The 23,553-nt window shown below is 36.6% G+C and overlaps 1 protein-coding gene across 8 annotated transcripts in view; it reads left to right on the top strand.

The window, feature by feature from the left end:
• The window catches only part of EML4 (EMAP like 4), a 163,901-nt gene that overhangs the window by 115,407 nt on the left and 24,941 nt on the right, over positions 1-23,553 (top strand). For 6 of the 8 annotated variants that reach the window (XR_014235099.1, XM_082358025.1, XM_082358021.1 and 3 more), the window contains 10 exons: positions 2,055-2,124; positions 3,180-3,290; positions 4,712-4,753; positions 5,439-5,534; positions 11,062-11,196; positions 11,311-11,446; positions 19,261-19,412; positions 20,502-20,627; positions 20,713-20,844; positions 21,573-21,640. Coding sequence is in view for 7 of the 8 variants with exons in the window: in XM_082358025.1 (XP_082214151.1) it covers positions 2,055-2,124; positions 3,180-3,290; positions 4,712-4,753; positions 5,439-5,534; positions 11,062-11,196; positions 11,311-11,446; positions 19,261-19,412; positions 20,502-20,627; positions 20,713-20,844; positions 21,573-21,640 (1,068 nt within the window). In the remaining variant the exon portion in view is untranslated. The remainder of the gene's footprint in view (positions 1-2,054; positions 2,125-3,179; positions 3,291-4,711; positions 4,754-5,438; positions 5,535-11,061; positions 11,197-11,310; positions 11,447-19,260; positions 19,413-20,501; positions 20,628-20,712; positions 20,845-21,572; positions 21,641-23,553) is intronic. The other 2 variants (XM_082358023.1, XM_082358024.1) reach the window with 1 other exon arrangement.

Here is a 23,553-nt window from a genome sequence, read left to right as displayed (position 1 = left end):
AATTTCAATATGTGTTTTTATAGCTTTTGATATTTGAGCCATGCATATATATTACCTAATCCAGCAATTTCACTTTTTAAAATGTGTTTTAAAAGATTGGGTTTTTTTGTATTTAAATTCTTTCCACAACTTTTATTTATTTTTTATTATTTTTTTATTGGAGTATAGTCGCTTTCCAATGTTGTGTTAGTTTCTACTGTACAGCAAAGTGAATCAGCTATACGTATACATATATCCCCTCTTTTTTGGATTTTAATATGGCAAAATGTTAATGTTAGGGTTTTAATTACTTTTAATATAATTGACCGCAATAAAGGATGTAAATAAAGGAACTATTTAAGTAAGAGAAAATAGAATTAAAGAAACATTGATAAACTCTAGCCTCCTTAGTAATAAAAGAAAATAAAGTGATACCATTGGACTTCCCTGGTGGTGCAGTGGTTAAGAATTCGCCTGCCAATGCAGGGACACAGGTTCAATTCCTGGTCCAGGAAGATCCCACATGCTGCGGAGCACCTAAGCCCGCGAGCCACAACTACTGAGCCTGCATGCCACAACTACTGAAGCCCACATGCTCTAGGACCCACATGCCGCAACTACTGAGCCCATGTGCTGCAACTACTGAAACCCGTGCTCTGCAACAAGAGAAGCCACCACAATGAGAAGCCTACATACTGCAACAAAGAGTAGCCCCCACTCACCACAACTAGAGAAAGCCCACGTGCAGCAAGAAAGACCCAGAGTGGCCCCCCCCCCAAAAAAAATTGATACCATTTATACCAATCAAATTATCAAGGCATTTCAAAATGTATAATTCTTAATATGGGGAAGTTTTAGTGACACTTTTCAAACATTTTTATTTATGACAATTTAAATTGATACTACTCTTCCGGAAAGTAATGAGCAATACATACCAAGAACAAAAAAGTTATACTCTCAGTTGCGCTTACCCCTTGGTTGCAAGATGTAGAAGAATTCTAGATATGGATGTGAAGACATCCTTTTAAAAATCTTGCTCATCACTCATATGTTTAGCATGAGAAATGTGGGCATATATTTTGCAGTATTTTTAATTTGTACTTAAAAGTTTCTGGCCCAAAGTTTAACTTAGAAGAGTTTAGTGTTAAGAACTAATTAAAAGGTTGGAGGCACTGTGTGTGAAGATGTTGACTGCCGTGTCCTTTGTAGAAAAATAGAAATGACGAAAGAGGTATTAAATCAATAATATGCATGAGGATTATGTGACAGTTGGGAAAGTACTTATGCTTTTTTTGTTTCTGTTTTTTAATTAATTAATTTTTAAAATTTTATTTCTTATTTTTGGCTGCTTTTGGGTCTTCGTTGCTGCACGCGGGCTTCTCTCTGGTTGCGACAAGCAGGGGCTACTCTTCGTTGTGGTGTGCAGGCTTCTCACTGTGGTGGCTTCTCTTGTTGGGAGCACAGGCTCTAGGCACACGGGCTTCAGTAGTTGTGGCACACGCGCTCAGTAGTTGTGGCTCGCGGGCTGTAGAGCACAGGCTCAGTAGTTGTGGCGCATGGGCTTAGTTGCTCCGCGGCATGTGGGATCTTCCCGGACCAGGGCTTGAATCCGTGTCCCCTGCATTGGCAGGCAGATTCTTAACCACTGCGCCACCAGGGAAGCCCATGCTTATGTTTTAATAAAGTAAAATTACACAGTGCAATATTGCATCTTCACTGTAATAAAACCATGTGAATATTTATTCCTAGGTGCAGGACTAGAAAGGAACTTGAACAAATGAGAACAGTTTAATTTATCATGCCACAATTATGAGTAAATATTTTCTTCAGATTTAGTGTTCTGATAATTTGTTCAGTTTAACAAAGAAGGAAGTAGTACAGCTGAAAACTTAGAAAAGAAATCCTTTAGGTAATTGATGTTTATTTGATTTGCTAAAGAAAATAAAACAAATGGGTCACGTTGAGTTTTTTTAATGATTAAAAACTATTTGTTTGAAAAATGTTGATACTTAGGCATATTTCTGCTGTTTTATGTCTTTCCTGTATTTAAAATTGTTGTTAATACTGCTTTTTAGCCTTGCTATACATCCTGACAAAATTAGGATTGCAACTGGACAGATAGCTGGAGTGGATAAGGATGGAAGGGTGAGTGGCACAGTTTTATGCATTCTGTACCTAGTGATATTGATATTAGAATGGAATTGATTGTAATTTTAACCATAACTCATTTATTTTATTCTCTTAAAATTTAACTATTAAGGGATTTCTAGTGTAAGCAGGGAAAAAAATATTAGGATGTAATAACATTCCAAAAAAACAAAAGAGAGTCAAAGTAAAAATTTTTTTTCAAAAAAAAATAAGTGTTCTCCCTAAGGAAACTATTTACTTGTAGAAATGGGAGAACTGATAAGCTTGTTAAAAAAATTTTTTTAAACATAGAATAATTTATCAATGTTTCCCTAAATTGATGAATCCCTTGATTTTATATATGACTAGAAATGATAACACTTAAAATTTTTCAGTTATTATTCAGTACTGTTAAATTGGCTTATATAACAAATCCCTTATTTGTAAGGATCAACAGTGAATATTAATGATGACTGATTAGCATGTATATGACTACTCATGACATTTTCTGACTTAAAGTTTCTTTAAAGAAAAAGAGTTGAAGGGGTTATATTGGATGACTTTTAAGACCCCTTCCAGTTGTAAATTCTATTTAAGGACTGTTTGCTTAGCAATTTATTGGACACTGATTCTTTTAAAAAGTATTATTTTCTCAGGAATGAAAGTAATGCTAAAAGCAGGATTTCCAGAGCAAATTTGCTGGTGTTACAATCCTGACTCCACCTTTTAATAGCTGGATAACTATAGACAAGTTATTATCTCCATTTCAATTTCGTCATCTGTTAAATGGTGGTTATAATAAATAGCACCTAACCCATAGGTCTGTGAGAATTAAATGAATTAATACATGTAATATACTTAGAATAGTATATAACACATAGTAAATACTCAAATCATTTGCTGCTACTGTTATCACTTTTGTTATTTCCTTATTTTCATGGTATGAGAAGAAAATACCTGCTCAAGATTCTTTGGGGGCATATGTTAACAGTTCTTGTGGGAGCGGTATTTATTTTCATCTCCCTAAATACTAGTTGTCTTGCTGTCTTGTGTTTTTCCCCTTGTTTCTGCAGCCCCTGCAACCCCATGTCAGAGTGTGGGATTCAGTTAGTCTATCTACACTGCAGATTATTGGACTTGGAACTTTTGAGCGTGGAGTAGGATGCCTGGATTTTTCAAAAGCAGTAAGTATTTAAGGGAGTTAGCCAGCTGCACAAAGACACAGAAAAGAAGTTAAGCTCAGTTTTGTTTGTGTCTGTGTTCATAGAAAGTGATAATTGAATTGAAAAATTAGATGTTAGCTATTGCTTAACAATGGCCAGCATTTTAACCTAAGTGCTAAAGTACTTTGGTTTAGATAGGATCCAGGATATTTCGCTTAATTATACTTACTTTGTTCTGTCCTAAAATAGGATTCTAATGTAATAGCAGGAAATGGTTAAAGGAATGCATACATAGCATAGTAAAATTGAAACAAGCAATAAGATGTGCTTTTGCTTCAGCTTGAATCATGGAGATCTATTTTATTTAGAAAATGTACAGACGTGAAACTTGGCCAGTTCTGCCACAAGTATTGTCTTTTCTTAATGTCATATTGGAGTAAAGGAAACAATCAGACCTTTTGTGTTCACTAAAATCATGAATTGTTTTGGTTCTGAATTGATGACAGCATGATTTTTTTTAATTAATTAATTTATTTATGTATTTAATTTTGGCTGCGTTGGGTCTTCGTTGCTGCGTACGTTCTTTAGTGGCAACGAGCGGGGGCTACTCTTCCTTGCGGTGTGCGGGCTTCTCATTGCGGTGGCTTCTCTTGTTGGGGAGCACAGGCTCTAGGCGCTCAGGCTTCAGTAGTTGTGGCTCGTGGGCTCTAGAGTGCAGGCTCAGTAGTTGTGGTGCACGGGCTCAGTTGCTTTGCGGCATGTGGGATCTTCCCGGACCAGGACTCGAACCCGTATCCCCTGCACTGGCAGGCAGATTCTTAACCACTGCGCCACCAGGGAAGCCCCGACAGCATGATTTTAAATTTAAGTTTAAAATTCAGTGTTCAGCCATCTTACCTAAGCCTTGAGACTTTATTTTGGGGGAAATAAAACAAGATGTTGCTCACTTAAACATTCTATTTATTCTTGAATTATATGTAATTATTATAGAGTATACAGGAAAACTTCTTTATTTTAGGATCATAATTTTTAATTTCAAATACAAATATCCCTGCAGATTTTATTGGACCTCATTCATGCTTTAGAATATATTTATGTATTCATATTATCTCTTCAGTTCCTAACTGTCAGCAGCTATATTCTGGATTATGGGTGTTTTGTGGGACATGGAGGAGCAAGGGACATTTTTAGAGCAGAAAGATCAATTTGGGTGGATATAGGAACTTTACCTGCAGGCCCTGAATGTCAAGGGGTATAATGAGTCAGGAATTGGGAGAAAGGCATTTAGAAAAGGAGATGAGAGGACAGAAGGGAAATACTTTTACTACCTTTTTTACCCCCCAAAATCTCTATAACAGGAACTGTTGTCATCTTGTTGATACCATTGTTACAGTGTTAAGACTATCTTGGATTGCCTCACACTCTGACTTTTCCTCATTTAGATAATCATTCCAATACAGGATAAAAGAAAGATAAAGAGGAAAGTAAGCTCTGCCCTTCCTCGGTACCTCTCACTTATCACCACAATATTTCTTTGTTCCATAGACATCATAAGGCATATACTTACAAATGCTACTAGAAAAAAAATAATCTTTTAGTATCATCCACAGTTCTTTTTCTTAAACTGGGAGGCATTAGTTATGTTTTTATCTTGTTTATTCATGTTAATGTAACTCAGGTATATCATGGAAAACAAATAGGAAAACTTTAAAATAGCCATTAATTTTAGCTTGTTCTATCAAACTACCAAAATTTAGGAGCAGAGTTATAAAATTATATACATTTCACATCTACCTCAAAGGAAAATACTTTAAATGCAGTCAGACTACTTTAAAGCAGAAAATACTTGAAGATGCAGAAGGGACTAGGGTATCCTCCAAATTAATTATTTGCTATCTCTGAATAATAGAAGTGGCTAGATAGCAAGTGGAGATCAACCTAGGGGAAAAAATTGGAAATGGAAAAAAAAATTTTTAAGACTTTTTATTGTATTTCTGAAGAATATACAGTCTTAGTAAATAGTATGTTCATTATATTTCAAGGAACCATGAGTTTAAAGGATTTTGGATTATCTTAAACTTGGCAGTTTTAATAATATGGTATTTCTTTTTAGAAAGTCAGCCTTATCTGAAAATTTTTAAATGCCTATTTAAATTGACTTTTCTTTAGGATTCAGGTGTTCATTTATGTGTTATCGATGACTCCAATGAACATATGCTTACTGTATGGGATTGGCAGAAGAAATCAAAAGGAGCAGAAATAAAGGTAAAAACATTTTAATTGGGTATTATCTTTTAGAATACATTATTTGTTTTGTAAATCCTTGGAAGTATATTGCATATCCTTAGGTTTCAAGAAAGCACCAGCTGGCCAAATTCATCAAATTTATTGATTTGTCATTATTCTTATGGTAGTCAGTTTTAAGATACAGTAGTCAAGCAGCTTCAACCACTTTCAGTGATATTTCAGACACATTGTACTACTGAAATGCCAAAGTAGTTGGATGTGTAATCTCAAAGTTAAGACTGTATACTCTACTTGGCTTCTTCTTCTTTAACAAAATATGTTATTTTTTTCATTAACAAAATATGGTATTTTTTTCAATCTTTAAAGATTAGAAAATCTAAAGGAAAAATTCAACCTTTGGAATATGGCTGACATAACTGAAAAGCATATGTAACGATAAGTTTTTTGGTTTTAATTATGTTTATGGGATTATTAAATAAAATGCTACAGCCTTTATAGTTGCTATAGAATAGTGTTAATCCTTTCGTTTAGAGCAGGCTATAACTTGTAAGAGAGGAATGAGGTTAGCATTGCAACTGCATTCATATGGCTCAGAAACGGCCTCCCTCTGACAGGCTTTCAAAGGGATTCAAAGTGAGAGGATGGCTTTAAAAAAACTTTTTAAAATTTATTTAATTAATTAATTTATTTTTGGCTGCATTAGGTCTTCGTTGCTGCGTGTGGGCTTTCTCTCGTTGCGGCAAGTGGGGGCTCTCTTCATTTCAGTGCGTGGGCTTCTCATTGTCGTGGCTTCTCTTGTTGCGGAGCACGGGCTCTAGGCACGCAGGCTTCAGTAGCTGTGGCTCGTGGGCTCTAGAGCGCAAGTTCAGTAGTTGTGGCGCTCGGGCTTAGCTGCTCCACGGCATGTGGGATCTTCCCGGACCAGGGATCGAACCCGTGTCCCCTGCATTGGCAGGTGGATTCTTTTTTTTTTTTTTTTTTTTAGGATTTATTGATTGATTGATTGCTATGTTGGGTCTTTGTTTCTGTGCGAGGGCTTTCTCTAGTTGCGGCGAGTGGGGGCCACTCTTCATCGCAGTGTGCGGGCCTCTCACTATCGTGGCCTCTCTTGTTGCGGAGCACAGGCTCCAGACGCGCAGGCTCAGCAGTTGTGGCTCACGGGCCCAGTTGCTCCGCGGCATGTGGGATCTTCCCAGACCAGGACGCAAACCCGTGTCCCCTGCATTAGCAGGCAGATTCTCAACCACTGCGCCACCAGGGAAGCCCGGCAGGTGGATTCTTAACCACTGCACCACGAGGGAAGCCCCGACAGGATGGCTTTTAAAAGCCTATGACATATTTGCTATACTCTTAAATAACGTCACATTCCTCTTCAATTGTGCTCTCTCTTAGTTTTGTGTAAGCTTCAAGCTTTCAGCTTGTTGGATGAAAAGAGGTTATTTCTTTTAAATAGTATAAGTTAATCTTTTGAAAGTAGTAGAGTAGATTTGATTGTACTTGAAAGGAATACAAGGTGTCAGGAAACCTCAGACTTTAAAAAACATAAATGAAGATAGATTGTCTTTTTCAGCCATCATTCAGAGTAATTTAACATTGAAACATAGGGAAGTTACACCGAAGTGAAATATGTGAATTTTGGTCCTTTGTAGGAAAGGCTATCAGATGAAGTCTTATGATTTTCCTCCTAGTGGCCACTCCTGGATCTCCTTTCCAGAACCTTGGGTGTTGGTGTTCCTGAGAGTTACATCCCATGTCTTCTGTTGATATCATATGCTGCTCCTGTTGTTCCCATGGCCTTGGTTACTACCTGCCATGTCCCACATCAGCTAACTCCAGCCCAGAGTAGCAAGAGCAATTCTTGTTTGCCTGCTGGACATCTTTATTTGAATGCCTCATCCCGCAAGTCACAAGCAATGTGTCCAAATCTGTACTAATCATATTTGTTAGCCCCCAACCAGTTTGCCTCTCAGTGACTAACATCACATTCCACTTAGTTGCTCAAGCTGGAAACTTGGGCATCATTCATGATTCCTTTTCCCTCACTTTCACACCCAGTCAGTCAGCAAGTTCACTCAACTCTGTATCCCAAATATCTATATTAGAACTCTTTCATTGCAAACGACTTCAAAACAACTAAAGCAAATTTAATGAGGGTTTATTGATTCATGTTTAGGGAGTTAAAGAAAACCTCTAGTAAAGGTCAGAGGGAGATTTTGCCTCAGGAATGATTTGATTCAGGGACTAGATCACTGATTCTCTGTCACCCCTCTTAGCTTCTCCCTGTGTGTTAACTTTATTCTTCTGTAGATAAGCTCTGTCCTGGCTTATGTCACAAGGATTGGGGATTTAATACATTACTTGTTAATTTATGTAAATTTAAAATTCAGTAAGGCAACTCATAACCTTATTGACAGATATTAAAGAAGACCTAAATAATTGGAGGATTATACAGTAGTAATGGATAGAAGCCGGTATCGTAAAGATGTTAGTTCTCTGCATATTGGTCTATACATTCAACATAGTCAAAATCCCAGCATGATTTTTATAGACGTTGACAAGCTGAATATATGTGGAAATATGAATCAGTAAGAATAGACAAAATCACCAAGGTTGGTGAGGGTGTAAAGTAACTGGAACTCTCGTATACTGCTGCTAGTCATGTAAATTGGTGCAGCCCTTTTGGAAAACTGTTTGGTATTACCTAGTAAAGTTGAACACATGCATATGCATACCTTCTGACCCATCCTGTTCCACTTCTAGGTATAAACCCAAAAGAAGTATATACATGTGTTGACCAAAAAACAAGTAATCAAAAATAAAAGAAAAAATTACTCAAATGCCCATCAATAAGAGAATAGATATATCAGTAACGTGGTCTTTCCATACAAAGGAATACTATACAGCAATTAGAATGAACAAATTACAATATATGCACCAACATTTGTGGATCTCACAAATGTAATGTTGATAAAATGAGCTAGACACAGAGGAATACCTTCTGTATTATTCCATTTAAATAAAACAGACAAAGCTAATCTTTGCTGCTGCAAATCAGGATCATGGTTACTTCAGCAGTGGGAGGGGGTAGTGAGTAGAAAAGGGATCTGGGGTGTTTCTGGGATGTTAGTAATGTTCTGTTTCTTGCTTTAGATGCTGTACAGAGGTGTGTTCAATTTGTGAAAACTTATCAAGCTATGTACTCTGGATTTGTGAGCTTTTCTGATTATATAGTGTACATCAATAAAAAGTTAAAGTAAAATATCCTGTAAGGCCACACTCATACCCAAAGTGATTTATTTTCATAGATTATTCAGTTTATATCTTGAATATCTTACCACTGGAACCATGGGTTTGTATACTTGGGAATATTTATAGTTAGCTTTATAATCCTTGATTAATCAGTTTGGCATAAGATCCAACTGTCGAGTAGTTTTGATTTTTTCCAAGTGAAAACTAAGGACTGTTGAATCAGTTTTTAAAAGATTCCAATTCTGGAAGAGAGGTGACTAATTTTGCTTTGTTATCAACACATTATCTTTTCCTTTTTCTTCTTTTTTCCTTCCAGTTTTATTGAAATATAATTGACATACAGCCCTGTATAAGTGTAAGGTATATAGCTTAATGATTTGGCTTACATTTGTTATGAACTGATTACCACAATAAGTTTTGTGAACATCCATCATCTCAGATAAATAGAAAATTAAAGAAATAGAAAAAAAATATTTTTCCTTGTGATAAGAATTCTTGGGATTTACTCTTTACAAGTTTCGTATATAACATTCAGCAGTGTTAATAATATTTATTATGTTGTACATTACATCCCTAGTAGTGTACTTTTTTATATATTTATTTTTTTATTGAGGTATAGTTGATTTACAGTGATGTGTTAGTTTCAGGTGTACAGCAAAGTGATTCAGTTATACATATGTATACACACACATACACATATATATACACACAATATGTATTCTTTTTCAAATTCTTTTCTCATATAGTTATTACAAAATATTGAGTATAGTTCCCTGTGCTATACAGTAGGTCCTTGTTGTTTATCTGTTTTATATGTAGTAGTGTGTATATGTTACTCCCAAATTCCTAATTTGCCCCTCCCCCAACCTTTCCCCTTGGATAACCATAAGTTTGTTTTCTATGTCTGTGAGTGTTTATGTTTTGTAAATAAGTTCATTTGTATCATTTTTTTAGATTCCACATATAAGTGATAGCATATGATATTTGTCTTTTTCTGTCTGACTTCACTTAGTATGATAATCTCTAGGTCCATCCATGTTGCTACAAATGGCATTATTTCATTTTTTTATGGCTGAGCAATATTCCATTGTATTTATGTACCACATCTTCTTTATCCACTCATCTGTTGATGGACATTAGGTTGCCTCCATGTCTTGGCTGTTGTAAATTGTGCTTCAGTGAACATTGGGGTGCATGTATCTTTTCAAATTATGGTTTTCTCTGGATATATGCCCAGGAGTGGGATTGCAGGATCGTATGGTAGTTCTATTTTTAATTTTTTAAGGAAGCTCCATACTGTTCTCCGTAGTGGTTGTACCCATTTACATTCCCACCAACAGTGTAGGAGAGTTCCTTTTTCTCTACACCCTCTCCAACATTAATTATTTGTAGACTTTTTGATGATGACCATTGCAGTTGGTGTGAGGTGATACCTCATTGTGGTTCTGATTTGCATTTCTCTAATAATTAGCGATGTTAAATGTCTTTTCATGTGGCTTTTGGCCATCTGTGTGTCTTCTTTGGAGAAACGTCTGTTTCTCTTTTGCCCATTTTTTGATTTGCTTGTTTGTTTTTTTGATACTGAGCTATATGGGCTATTTGTATATTTTGGAGACTAATCCCTTGTTGGTTGCATCGTTTACTAATATTTTCTCCCATTCTGTGGGTTGTCTTCTCGTTTTGTTTATGGTTTCCTTTCTGTGCAAAAGCTTTTAAGTTTAATAAGGTCCCTTTCCTAGGTTTTTTTTGAGGAAAGAGCATAAAAGCTCTTTGTTTTTTGTTTTTTCATTCTGTAGGAGTCAGTAGTGACCATTCTGTATCTACTTATTATGTCTTCAGCATGGGGATGAATCTCTAAATCAGTAATATTTTCCTGAATGAATGGTCAGTAGTATAGTACAAAGAAAGATAAGACTGGTTTGTTTTTTTTAAGACCAAAATGGCAATGTCTTTAAGACAGCATGTACATTGCTCTTTCATTTGCTAGTTTTAGCATACTTTTCCTTGAATGTGCAAGAAATTAAAACAACCTAAAACTAATTCGTGTAAATGTCTTCCTAGTGCAGAGTTATTATATGTAGATAGCATAAAAGATGATATAATAGGATAAGGACATCAAATTTAAGTCATTATTCTAAAAATCTATTATTAAAATTTTTCAGGAAAATAGAACTTTGAAGGAAAGGCATTTCCTTAAAAATTTTCCCTATCTTTGATTATCAGTACCTGTAATTGGTACTTAATGGAGATAAGGATATACATTCATCTAAATAAAGCTTTATTTCTCTTTCCACAGACAACAAATGAAGTTGTTTTGGCTGTGGAATTCCATCCAACAGATGCAAATACCATAATAACCTGTGGTAAATCTCACATTTTTTTCTGGACCTGGAGTGGCAATTCACTAACAAGAAAACAGGGAGTTTTTGGGGTAAGGACCAGAATGTTATAACTTCATTATAAAACTTTAATTTTTTAATTGTTGAGTAAGCTTAAAGTCATCATGCCAAAGGGAAAACTGAAAATTCTCATTGTTTCATTGTAGAAATATGAAAAACCAAAATTTGTGCAGTGTTTGACATTCTTGGGGAATGGAGATGTTCTTACTGGAGACTCAGGTGGAGTCATACTTATATGGAGCAAAACTACTGTAGAACCCACACCTGGGAAAGGGCCTAAAGGTACAGTATTCTCATATTAAAGTCATTCCTTTCAGTTTGCGCATATTGCTATTGCAGTCCCATCTCTTACCCAGACCAGGAGAGAGAGAGCTGCAGGGAGACAGTATGAGAGTCACCAACATACATTTTGTTTTTAAGGTTCTTCATGACAGTCTTTTTTTAAATCTCAAATTATTTACTCATTTATTAAGCATATGTAACCTACATTTGACTACACTGTACCTTTCCTTCCAGGAGGTTAATACAAAATAATTAGAGATGATACAGATACACGTTAATTAAACACCGTAAAGATTAAGAGAGAAGTCATCCCAATCTTCAGTATTTTGTGAAGCCTTCACAGAAGAAATGATATTTCTGTTAAGCCATAATGAATGTGCAACACTACAAAAGATATGGAACTTTGATCCCAGTTAGGGATCAGTGTAAGTTAAGGGAGAAAGATGGTTATGAACGTGAAGCATCCAGGATAGTGTGAATAAACTTGTCATGTGTTAACAAAAACAAGAGACAGCTAGCATGAAGGAAATACAATTTTAAAAAATAGTAGTGAATTGCAGTTCCTCTTATCAATTAAAACTAATATATACTAAGCCGATGAAAATTCAAATAGGGATTAAAGATACAGATTTTCCGAGTTATCCGCAAGAATCCTAAAAACTGGTTGAGTTCACCATGGAAGAGAGAAGAGCTGTGAGGCCAAGGATCCTTAGTCCCACAGTTAGATGACCAGAAAAGAGCCTACAAGGGTTACAGAAGTGAGATTTAAAAAATAAAGTTAGCAAGATAGAACTTTTTATTTAGTGCCTGAACAAAGAAGCAGAGAATTCCCAGGAGTTTCAGTGCTGTAGGGAGATCAAGAAGAATAAGAACCAAGAAAAGACCAAAGGAGCTTGCAATTTCAATAGAACATTAAGGCCGTAGAACAGCTAAGTATAGAATAGCCAGTTTTAAAATGGAGAATTTTGGGCGTCCCTGGTGGCACAGTGGTTAAGAATCCGCCTGCCAGTGCAGGGGACACGGGTTCGAGCCCTGGTCCGGGAAGATCCCACATGCTGCGGAGCAACTAAGCCAGTGCACCACAATTACTGAGCCTGCGCTCTAGAGCCCGTGAGCCACAACTACTGAAGCCTGCACACCTAGAGCCTGTGCTCTGCAACAAGAGAAGCCACCGCAATGAGAAGCCCGCGCACCACAACGAAGAGTAGCCCCCGCTCACCACAGCTAGAGAAAGCCCGTGCGCAGCAACAAAGACCCAACGCAGCCAAAAATAAATAAATAAATAAATGTATTAAAAAAGATAATAATGGAGAATTTTGAGAATCCCAGTTGAAAATGGAATGGAAGGCAAAGTTACTAGAATCAATCAGTAGTCTTTTTAAGGTTGCCTAAAACCTGAGGGTAAAATGGGTATTGTGGTGGAAAAAAGACTAAAAATCTTAGAGAGAGAGATGAGAATAACTGGTTTGGGTGTAAGAAGAAAGATTTTATCCTTGAAAAAGAGTAATAGCCTACATTCTATCCTGAGATCTTATGTGGCTAAATGGTGGAGGTCATGCAGGATGACATTGCTCTCAGTAAAAGTGGCTCCCTGTTAAAAACTTGAAGTTTTTATTGTTAATGGATAATATAAGAATAGTAATATAGTAAAATATCACATAATCAGACTCCATTACTTCAGAATTCTACTTGTTGGAATGCAGCTGAAACCTTTGACTTGCCTATGGAATTGGATTTATTATAATAAATGAATACTAAAACCAAAGACCTACAAATTTAGAGGTATCATTTTCTAAATAATTAGTGATTAAAATTATCCATATCAACTCACAAAAGGATGGTTCCAAGGACCTTTTCTTAACAGCTGTTGGTTAACATAGTTATCTGTAATATAGAAAGATAGTCCCAATTACTACATTTGTGGTACGTTTCCTCCCTTTCTCTTCTCCTTTTCCCAACATAGCAACAGACTTTTTGGTGTATGGACACCAAATTCCCTCCAGTACTGACACCTGGCCTGAGCGCTGTAGCCAGTGTAAAGTAGATCACCAGTTTATGATAAAAGGAGATAACTCAGGAACAGCCAGATGGAAAAAATGCCCAGGGCAAGGCCTGGGAAAAGGGCCCGCCAAGAACCTACATGCCCTCCCCAGGCGTACCACTCTCCCCGAATCCCCTTGTGTTCACCAATCCAGAAGCTCCTGGTTGAGGATTCTTAAGAAAAAAGAAAGAACAGTACTATCAGTTGCCCTCCCCACTTACCTCTCTTTTCTTTTTCTTGGGCACATTTTTTTCAGTATCAGAAATGCCAGGAACAGTATTATCAAAACAGTGACTTAAATTGTTGACATATTATCCTACCACTCTGAGCAGAGTTTGGGTATAAATACACCCTTCATTAGCCTTAATGTGCGAGGTGAGAGGCAGGGAGGGGTTCAGAAGTTGTTTTTATTTTGGTTTTCATCTGAAAAACTTGTGGCTTAGCCTTTGTGCAGAGAAAATCTGCATATGCACGAACAGAAAACAGAAAATCTAATCTTGTAAACTGCTGGGCGCATGAAATTTGCTACATGATTGACCCTATTTTGGGCAAACTTGCTGAGAATTTTGTTTCTTCCTTTATATTTGGGGTTTTGAGGTATGTAAATATGGCTGGAAAGGATTTGGTGAGTTTAGTGAAATAAATGTGTAAGCCCAGATCAGAACAGATGTTCATAGTTTCCATTTTTAAATTCTTGCCCAAAATTTCAGTAGATTGATCCAGTTTGCGTATTCCCTAATATGATATTTCTGTGCCCATGGCAGTCTTTATCAACCAAAATTTGACTATACTGTGATATTGCATCTGAAAAAGGGACTTTGGGGGATTGCAGAAGTATAATTTCACAGCTAATGCTTTTATTCTAGTAAATAGGAGACAAACCAAAACTGTGTTTTATGCCTCATAAGGAGCTCGCTTGCTTCCAAACCATTTTTTCCTTACCTTAAGTGTAATTTAACAGGACTCTTCAAAGAATTATTTTCTGTTCTCTTTCTTTTCCAGTTTTATAACATTTTTAATGTATAACCTTGTCTAGCTTAAGGTGTACAACATAATGACTTGATATCCGTATATATTGCAAAATGATCACCAAAATAAGTTTAGTTAACATCCATCACCTCACAGTTTTTTTTTCTTGTGATGAGAACGTTTAAGATCTGCTCCCTTAGCAACTTTCAAATATACATTACAGTATTGTGAACAGTAGTCACCCTCTTTGCGTTAAATTTCTAAGTTTGTACCTTTTGACTACCTTCACCCATTTCTTCTACCCACCTCCCCCGCCTCTGACAACCACCAGTCTATTCTGTTTCTGTGAGTTTTTTTTTTTTAGATGCTACATATAAGTTAGATCATATGTTGATAGCGTTTGTCTTTCTCTGTCTGACTTTTTGCACTTAGCATAATGTCTTCACAGTCTATTCATGTTGCATATGGCAGGATTTCCTTCTTTTTTATTCCATTGTATATATATACCACATTTCCTTTATCCATTCATCCATCTATGGACATTTAGGTTGTTTCAGTTTTTTCTATTTCTTATGTGGGTATAAGGTATTTATTATTTCCTACGTACAGGAAATAGTTCAGAATTTTTCTTATATGAAATAATTCATAATTCTTTAAGTGGGGGAGGGGAAGTTGAGAGTATCAACACCACCATTAAAATGTTCATTATTCTGAAATCTTTGCCAAGTTTCTTTAAGAAACTAAGAAACACTACCATTTTACCTGGTCTCCAAATAATCAACCTGGACCCATTTGCGCGTTGCTAAGAATATAACATAAATTTCAAAGTCTCCCTGATATTTGATTCTATAGTTAAACAGGCACAGAAAGCCCTCCAAAGGATCTTTATTTGGCAGTCAAGGTAAACTTGCTTTTTACGGAAGCTTGTTTCTGCTAGAGTTGAGAAGAAAGGGGAGATTTGCAAGTAAGCTTGGATAGACTTGGCCATGATTGTGCCTGGAGGTACAATAGGTTTTTAATACAAGGATAATTATTTTTCTTGGCAGGTATTTCAGACATTATTTGGCTTAAATTAAAGTGTCAGAAATATAGACCCATGAGAAGGAAATCTTGGATTATAAATTATTTTGTGGGTAAATACTATCTAAAGCAAGCTTTGGTAACTTGTTTAAATTTAAAGCACAGACATATTTTTAGCTAAATTAATATAGGTCCTCCTCAGGAAATAACTATCCTGGGGTGGTGGGAGGTAGAAAGTGGGTATCTCACCGTGTTGATTACTTATATAGGGTATTTTTATTCTTGATGGAGCATTTGTTCTTCAGTTTTTCTATTTTCTAAGATTCCATTTTTCTAGGAAGATCTTAAGTGTTTAACAAGGTATTTGTCATGTTTAGAAGTAGGGAAAACTGAATTAAAAATAGAGAAACTGTATTTCACTTTCCTGCATTCTGATAGAGAGCTATGAAATGCCACACCTCTGCGTTTTGTAATTTCTTACATGGTACCGTGGTACTTTCAGATTACTCTTGTTAATTTGACCATGCATGAGAAAAATAAGCCCTTTGCCCCCACTTTTTTCCCCACTTTTAAATGCCCAAATAAAGCCAGCAATACTCTCAGAAAATTCACATCTCTCAGATGTTCTTACTCTCTTGGTCACATCAGAGCTATGATAGATAATTGGTTGGCTGTCCTACTGGGCACAGTTGTGTTGTTCAATGTTTAAAGTATTTTTAGGTGATGAATGTTGATGTGAGCCGAGGCAGTTGACCTGAATAGCAAGTTAGTTGGAGTTCTGCTGCTAGCTTTGCTGAATCAGGCAAGCCCTACTCCAAAGTAGGCAAGCCCGTTCCTTTCTCCCTGCCAAATATACCCATCTATTAAGTATTTGTACCACTAGCAGCCTCACACTGAGTAATTCTGAGAGTCAGCTATAGCATAATTTTTTTTAGGATACCAAAACTCTACAAATTTTAATTTTAACAATGTAATGGCAGCTCAAATAGATGAGTAAAAATGAACAATCTCAATAACAGCTTTACTGAGATATACTTCACATACCATAAAATTCACCCTTCTAAAATGTACAATTAAATGATTTTTAATATATTCACAGAGTTGTGCAATCATCACCACTAACTTCAGAATATTTTCATCATCCCAAAAGGAAACACTGTGCCCATTAGGAGTCACTTCCCATTCCTCTCTCTCCTCAGTCCCTAGCAACCGTTTGTCGCTTTTGGTCTCTGTGGATTTGCCTGTGTGGGACAGTTCATATAAATGGAATCATGGAATATGTAGTCTTTTGTGACTTTTAGTCAAAGCTTAATGTTTTCAAGGTTCATCCATGTTATAGCATGTATTAGTACCTCATTGCTTTTTGTGGCTGAATAATACCACATTTTGTTTATCCATTTAAAGTTGATGAACAATTTTATTAGAAAATGAACAATTTTTTTGCAGGTTTTTGAGGTATAATTGACATATAACATTGTGTAAGTTTAAGGTATACAACAAAATGATTTGATGTATATATTTTTAAATTTTTTTTTTTTACAATTCACATTTTATTTTTAAATACATTTATTTTTTTTAAATTTAGTTTTGGCTGTGTTGGGTCTTCGTTGCAGTGTGTGGGCTTCTTATTGCGGTGGCTTCTCTTGTTGTGGAGCACGGGCTCTAGGCACACGGGCTTCAGTAGTTGTGGCACGTGGGCTCAGTAGTTGTGGCTCACAGGCTCTAGAGCGCGGGCTCAGTAGTTGTGGCGCTCGGGCTTAGTTGCTCCGCAGCATGTGGGATCTTCCCAGACCAGGGATCGAACCCGTGTCCCCTGCACTGGCAGGCGGATTCTTAACCACTGCCCCACCAGGGAAGCCCCCGATATATGTATATATTTTAAAATGATTGCCACAATAAGTTTAGTTAACATCCATCACCTCATATAGTAGAGGTTTTTCTCTTGTTCTGAGAACTTTTACGATGCACTACCTTAGCAACGTTTTTCAAATACACAATACAGTATTGTTAACTGTAGTCACCATGCTGTACATTAAATTCCCAAAACTTATTTATCTTATAACCGGAAAATTGTACCTTTAACCACCTTCACCCATTTCCCCACTGAACTCTTTTTTTTTTTTTAATTTTTATTTATTTATTTATTTATTTATTTTTGGCTGCGTTGGGTCTTCGTTGCTGCTCGCGGGCTTTCTCTAGTTGCAGCGAGTGGGGGCTACTCTTCGTTGCGATGAGCGAGCTTCTCACTGGGGTGGCTTCTCTTGTTGCAGAGCACAGGCTCTAGGTGTGCAGGCTCAGTAGTTGTGGCGCACGGGCTTAGTTGCTCTGCGTCATGTGGGATCTTCCCGGGCCAGGGATTGAACCTTTGTCCCCTGCGTTGGCAGGCAGATTCTTTTTTTTTTTTTTTTTTTTTTAAGATGATATACTTTTTTCTTTTTAATTTTATTTATTATTTATTTTTGGCTGTGTTGGGTCTTCGTTTCTGTGCGAGGGCTTTCTCTAGTTGCGGCGAGCGGGGGGCACCCTTCATCGCGGTGCGCGGGCCTCTCACTGTCGCGGCCTCTCTTGTTGCGGAGCACAGGCTCCAGACGCGCAGGCTCAGTAGTTGTGGCTCACGGGCCCAGTTGCTCCGCGGCATGTGGGATCTTCCCAGACCAGGGCTCGAACCCGTGTCTCCTGCATTGGCAGGCGGATTCTTAACCACTGCGCCACCAGGGAAGCCCGGCAGGCAGATTCTTATCCACTGCGCCACCGGGGAAGCCCCCCACTGAACAATTTTTAAACTTGTAATTTTTTCATTTCCAGTGGATCTAAGGTGTATTTATTAACTGACTTTGGTCATACTTAAACCAGGTTCTACCTTGCCATTTTGAACCTGGTAACTAATTCTGCAAGCTGACATCTTCTAAAAAGTTTTTCTCTTACTCTAGCAGCTTCACTAGCTGAATGAAGAGTTTCTCTGAGTAAGGCATCATGAAATCTTATGTTCACCTTTAAGAAAGAGGCTCTGATTATATTTTCGTACCTGCCTTGTCCCTTCCTGGGTACTTGTGAAGTGCTGAGGGCATACAAGAAAACTGGGCTGTCATTCAGCTATCACATTGGTGTGGCTGGATCAGTTTTTAAAATACTTTTCTGGTTGGTCAAGAGCCACTGCTGCAAGCTGCCAGTGCCTCTTCTGCCCCACACCTTCCCCAGTATCTCAGCACATAAAAGGGGTTATTATCCCTGACAGAGCAGAAGTCCTCCATTTCAGCAGTGGTTAAATGTTAAATATTATGACTGTTGCCTCGAGAGGAAATGAAGGCTTTTTTTGCAAATGTAAAAGAACATCGAGTAAAGAGACGTGAGTCCTAGTCACAGCTTTGTCACTAGCTAACTGTGTGGTATTGGCTAAGCCAATTCTATACCTATGTCCTTAGTTCTAAAATCAGAAGAGTAATAATACCTACCCTAACTACCATGTAAGATGATTATAAAAGGTAGTAAAGTTCTGAGGCTAATATACCCTCTGTTGTCTGTGGAATTATCACTGCTTTAGCCTACCTTTTTGTAAGAATGTATTTTGAAATATTTTCAGAGTAACTGATTATTGACATAAATGCAAAAGATTGTATTAAAGCTTTACTACCTGCCTTGCAGAAGACTTGCTGAAAATAGGTTTCTGATTGTTGAGTCATTCAGCAATCACTACAGTTCTGCTAAAGTTTTCTTCCAAAAAGACTCTAAAATCTGATGGAAAATGTTATCACTCATGTTTTTATTTTACTCCTCATCATATTAGGTGTTTATCAGATCAGCAAACAAATCAAAGCTCATGATGGCAGTGTGTTCACACTTTGTCAGATGAGAAATGGTATGTTATTAACTGGAGGCGGGAAAGACAGAAAAATAATTCTGTGGGATCATGATCTGAATCCTGAAAGAGAAATAGAGGTAAGGATGAAAATGGAACATAAAAATTTTTAAATATTAAACCCTTTAAACTCATGTCTTTTGTCCCACATTGAGATAACTTACACTTTTCTGGGAAATTTGGTGCACATTCTTGTCATTTCATTCCCTCAAAATAAACAAAAACAAAAAAGGACTATTCACTAAATAAAATAGTTTGAAAGAATAAGAAAAATCAGCAGAATAATTAACTTGCTTATTTATTTCTGAGATTTTTTTTTAGTGACCCAAAAATATAAGCATATAAATTTAAAATTTAACAGACATTCGTTGAAAACTATATCCTACTCCAAGGTATACAAAATGACCAGCTTAATTTTAAAACTTGAAAATAATAACAGTGGGCTTAATGATAATTGCTATTTATCTATGTATGTGTCTGCTTCATTGCATGAACCAAGTGTATCCATAAAACCTGACAGGTATTATGTGCTCAGTGAAAGTTTGTTAATTGAACTGAGATCTCAGGAAGTGAAATGGGTTAAGAATAGTATTTTAGTCAATGATTGCCAGAGCAAAGGCAATTCACTCAGTTTAATATCGCTTCTGTTTGTTGGTGACTTAATTTTGAATTTATGCTCAGTCTTTTCTACTCATAACATGCTTTGTAGACAAAATCTTCTCTAAAAAAGAGGATTCTGATAGTACTGCTCTTGGGTTTCATTTCCAAGAAGATATATCCCCATATTATAGATAAAGAAATTTGTCTCAGGCTAAATGACTTACCCAAAATAATATAACCAGTAAGTAGCAAAACCAGATCACAGTCTTCATGTGATCTATCAGAACTTATTCCTTTATCCCCTACTTCTAATCCTTAACTCTTGAAATCATATAAAAATATGAATTTAAAATTGAACCAAAGAATGTTGTTAATGCATTATAACTTCTGTGTAATAAAACGTAATTGTCTGAACAAATAATTTATTAGTATAAGATTACCTTATTACTTTCAAATTTGGAATTCTGTCATTTATTACCACATAATTGCATACAGCTATAACTACGGTCTTCAGGTAGTAATTAATGCATGTTAGCATGTGTATGGTGACTTTACAAATTTTTTTTTAGGTTCCTGATCAGTATGGAACAATCAGAGCTGTAGCAGAAGGAAAGGCAGATCAATTTTTGGTAGGCACATCACGAAACTTTATTTTACGGGGAACGTTTAATGATGGCTTCCAAATAGAAGTACAGGTAAGCTGTATGATTTTAACCATTAACTGAGTATTTTTGATGATACCCTTTGCTTCTTATACCAATGGGTGTATTTCATTTTCAGGGTCATACTGATGAGCTTTGGGGTCTTGCCACACATCCCTTCAAAGATTTGCTCTTGACATGTGCTCAGGACAGACAGGTGTGCATGTGGAACTCGGTGGAACACAGGCTGGAATGGACCAGGCTCGTAGATGTGAGTAAAGCAGAATGTGATTATAATCTCTCCACAGAATCTCCCTAAAATGGCAGATGGTAGCCGCAAAGCAAATAGGACTCAGCATTGGTTAAAACCAAGTGTATTTCTATAGTTCAGTAAAGGGGAAGGGGCAGAGGGAGAGTGTTTAGTCACAAAGTACATGAACCCGCTCCAAAGTAGCAAATTAACAGGACAGAAGCTCAGTTTTTCTGTCAGGTTCAGTAGTAAAAATAAAAAATATTTCACATCTTTATGGAGTATTAATTGTTATGGATATGTTTGGGTCTCTGGTGGTGGTGCAGTTGGGTTCAATAAGTACTGCCCACTAACAGATTCTGCTCTCTTCTTTTTGAGTTGGTCTCTTATTGTGTTTTCTCCCTACCCCACCCAGATTTCCACCTTTTCTAGCCTAAAAGGTGTATACACGTTCTTTGCAGACTCTAAAGAACTGTACAAATGTTTGTTATTATCCTTATTATTGTTCCACTGCCTAGCCACAAGCTGGTGGTCCTTCCCCCTCACCACTCTGCCAGCATGTCCCCTTCCTGCTCTGAAATCATTTTTCCTCTGAAGTCCATGTGGTATTACCATTGGCTACAGTAAAGTTGATTGAGAGTCCATGTTTATGTGAAACAAGTTATTTTCAAATATGTTTTGCCACTATTCCCATAGATCTAAGGAGACTTTCTCATGTACTCCCCAACAGTTGTCTGTCTCTCTTCTAGGAACCAGGACACTGTGCAGATTTTCATCCAAGTGGCACAGTGGTGGCCATAGGAACGCACTCAGGCAGGTAGGGTCTTTAAGGGAAATGTGAGCTGAGTAATCTAAGTGGTGGGATGTTTAAACCATTATTCAGGAATGTTCTCTATCTGATCTGGAAAATTAATCTTTTAAGTGGCACAGTTTTATGATTTTTGTTCTTTTCTGTTATGTATACCCATTTAATCATTCAATAATTATTTGAGCACCTACCATTTGTTAGACACTATTGTGGGTGTTCAGGCTACATCAGAGTGCAAAGCAAAAATCCCTGCCCTTGTGGAGCCCACATTTTAGTGTGTGTCAGGGGTAGAGGCAGAATGAAAAATAAGCATTATAACTAATTAAGTTAGCAAATGAAGAGCTATGGTGGGGGAGGGTTGAGCATAGGAAGAGGGATCTGGAAGGGGTGCAGTTGCAAAACGATAAATAGGGAGGTCAGAATAGTCTTCATTAAGGAAGGTGACAGTTCAGCAGACTTGACCTCCTTTGTGAAATTTTCTGTGGTATCGAAAATTTCTCTCCTCATTCGTTATCTTTTAGGGAAGGAAATTGAACCTGAAATAACCCAGTTGAGCTTTTGTTTGTGCTATAGCTTTTTTCTTTTTTAAATGCTACACAGGTAGATAATAAAGGTATGTTTCCTGAAATCATTATTAATTACTTATCTTTGCAGACATTGTATAGTACCTTTCCAAGGTTATTAGGTAATATATATTTATTATCTGTATTTTTTTAATTGAGTCCTTTTTATTGCCTCTGCTGGTAAGTAGCCCTCATCACAAATAACTTAATTTCTTTTTTAAAGAGGCAGAGGAAAAAGATAAAGTCAATTTTCAAAAGTTAAACCCATAGAAAATGTGGAATGCTGATTTCTAATAAGGTGAAAATATTGTGAACACACTTATATAAATATTTTTATTTATGTAACAAATATTTCAAATCAGCCAGTTTATTTAATTCTAACTAAATTTAACAATGTAGAGTTTTTTTGTAGCAAGTTTTCCCCTTTGGCTGTTGGATACAAATTAATACCTCTAGAAAGTCAAAACATATTCAAAATCCTCCTCATATATAGTGCTCAGAATCATGGAAAAACAGATCTTTAAGGTAAAGATAAACTTTGAAATGTGGACATGTAACCAGAGGTGCTATTTGAGTGGTTCTGAAATAGTGGAATTTTAGAATTAGGCTGCTTGGGAGAGTAATTGGTGATAACTTGCAAATATAGACGGCTTTACTATCTCAGATTTTCCCAAAATACATGTCAGTAATAGATTATTACTTGGACTAAACAGGCATATGGCAGGTCGGATCTATTTTGGGGGCAGCTGAACAAATATCACAAATGCTAAAATCAAAGAAATAGTAAGAATAAGAGCTACCATGTATTCAGTATCTGATGACAGACCTTGTACTAAATTCTTTTCATATAGTACTTTAAGTCTTCACAAGAATGCAACAAAATGTTCATTAATATCTCCTTTGCACAAACAGGAAACCAAGATCCATAGAGGTTCAATCACTTGTGATTGAGCTGGGATTTAACTCAGGTTCTACATAGTTCCAAAGCTTGTCTCTTTCCACTACTCCACCAGTACTCTTTGAGATGTGTTTATCGTGTTTGTAGCATTACTTAGAAATATTATAAGGAAAGTTTATCTTTGAAGGTTAAATCACTGGCTGACATAGTATTTTAAAAGCATTTACTGTGTATAAGAAGGAGTTAAACACCAAGTGGAGTAGTAAGGGCTAGAAGGACTTGAATCATTGAGACTCACCACTTCATTGGATGAATGTACAATATATACATACACATAAATACAGTTTGCCCCAATTTGTAAGGAAAAAACTGATCTGATTAAAAGCACTGAAGTTACTTTCTAACATTTAGTGTTACTGTGAAGTCATCATTAACAAGCTTAACAGGAAAAGTCACTTAAT

The sequence above is a fragment of the Balaenoptera borealis genome (genome assembly GCF_965194805.1).
Source record: "Balaenoptera borealis genome assembly, chromosome: 15".
Taxonomy (NCBI): Eukaryota; Metazoa; Chordata; class Mammalia; order Artiodactyla; family Balaenopteridae; genus Balaenoptera; species Balaenoptera borealis.
The sequence above is the reverse complement of the archived record's forward strand: the minus strand, read 5'-3'. Positions and strand labels throughout refer to the sequence as shown.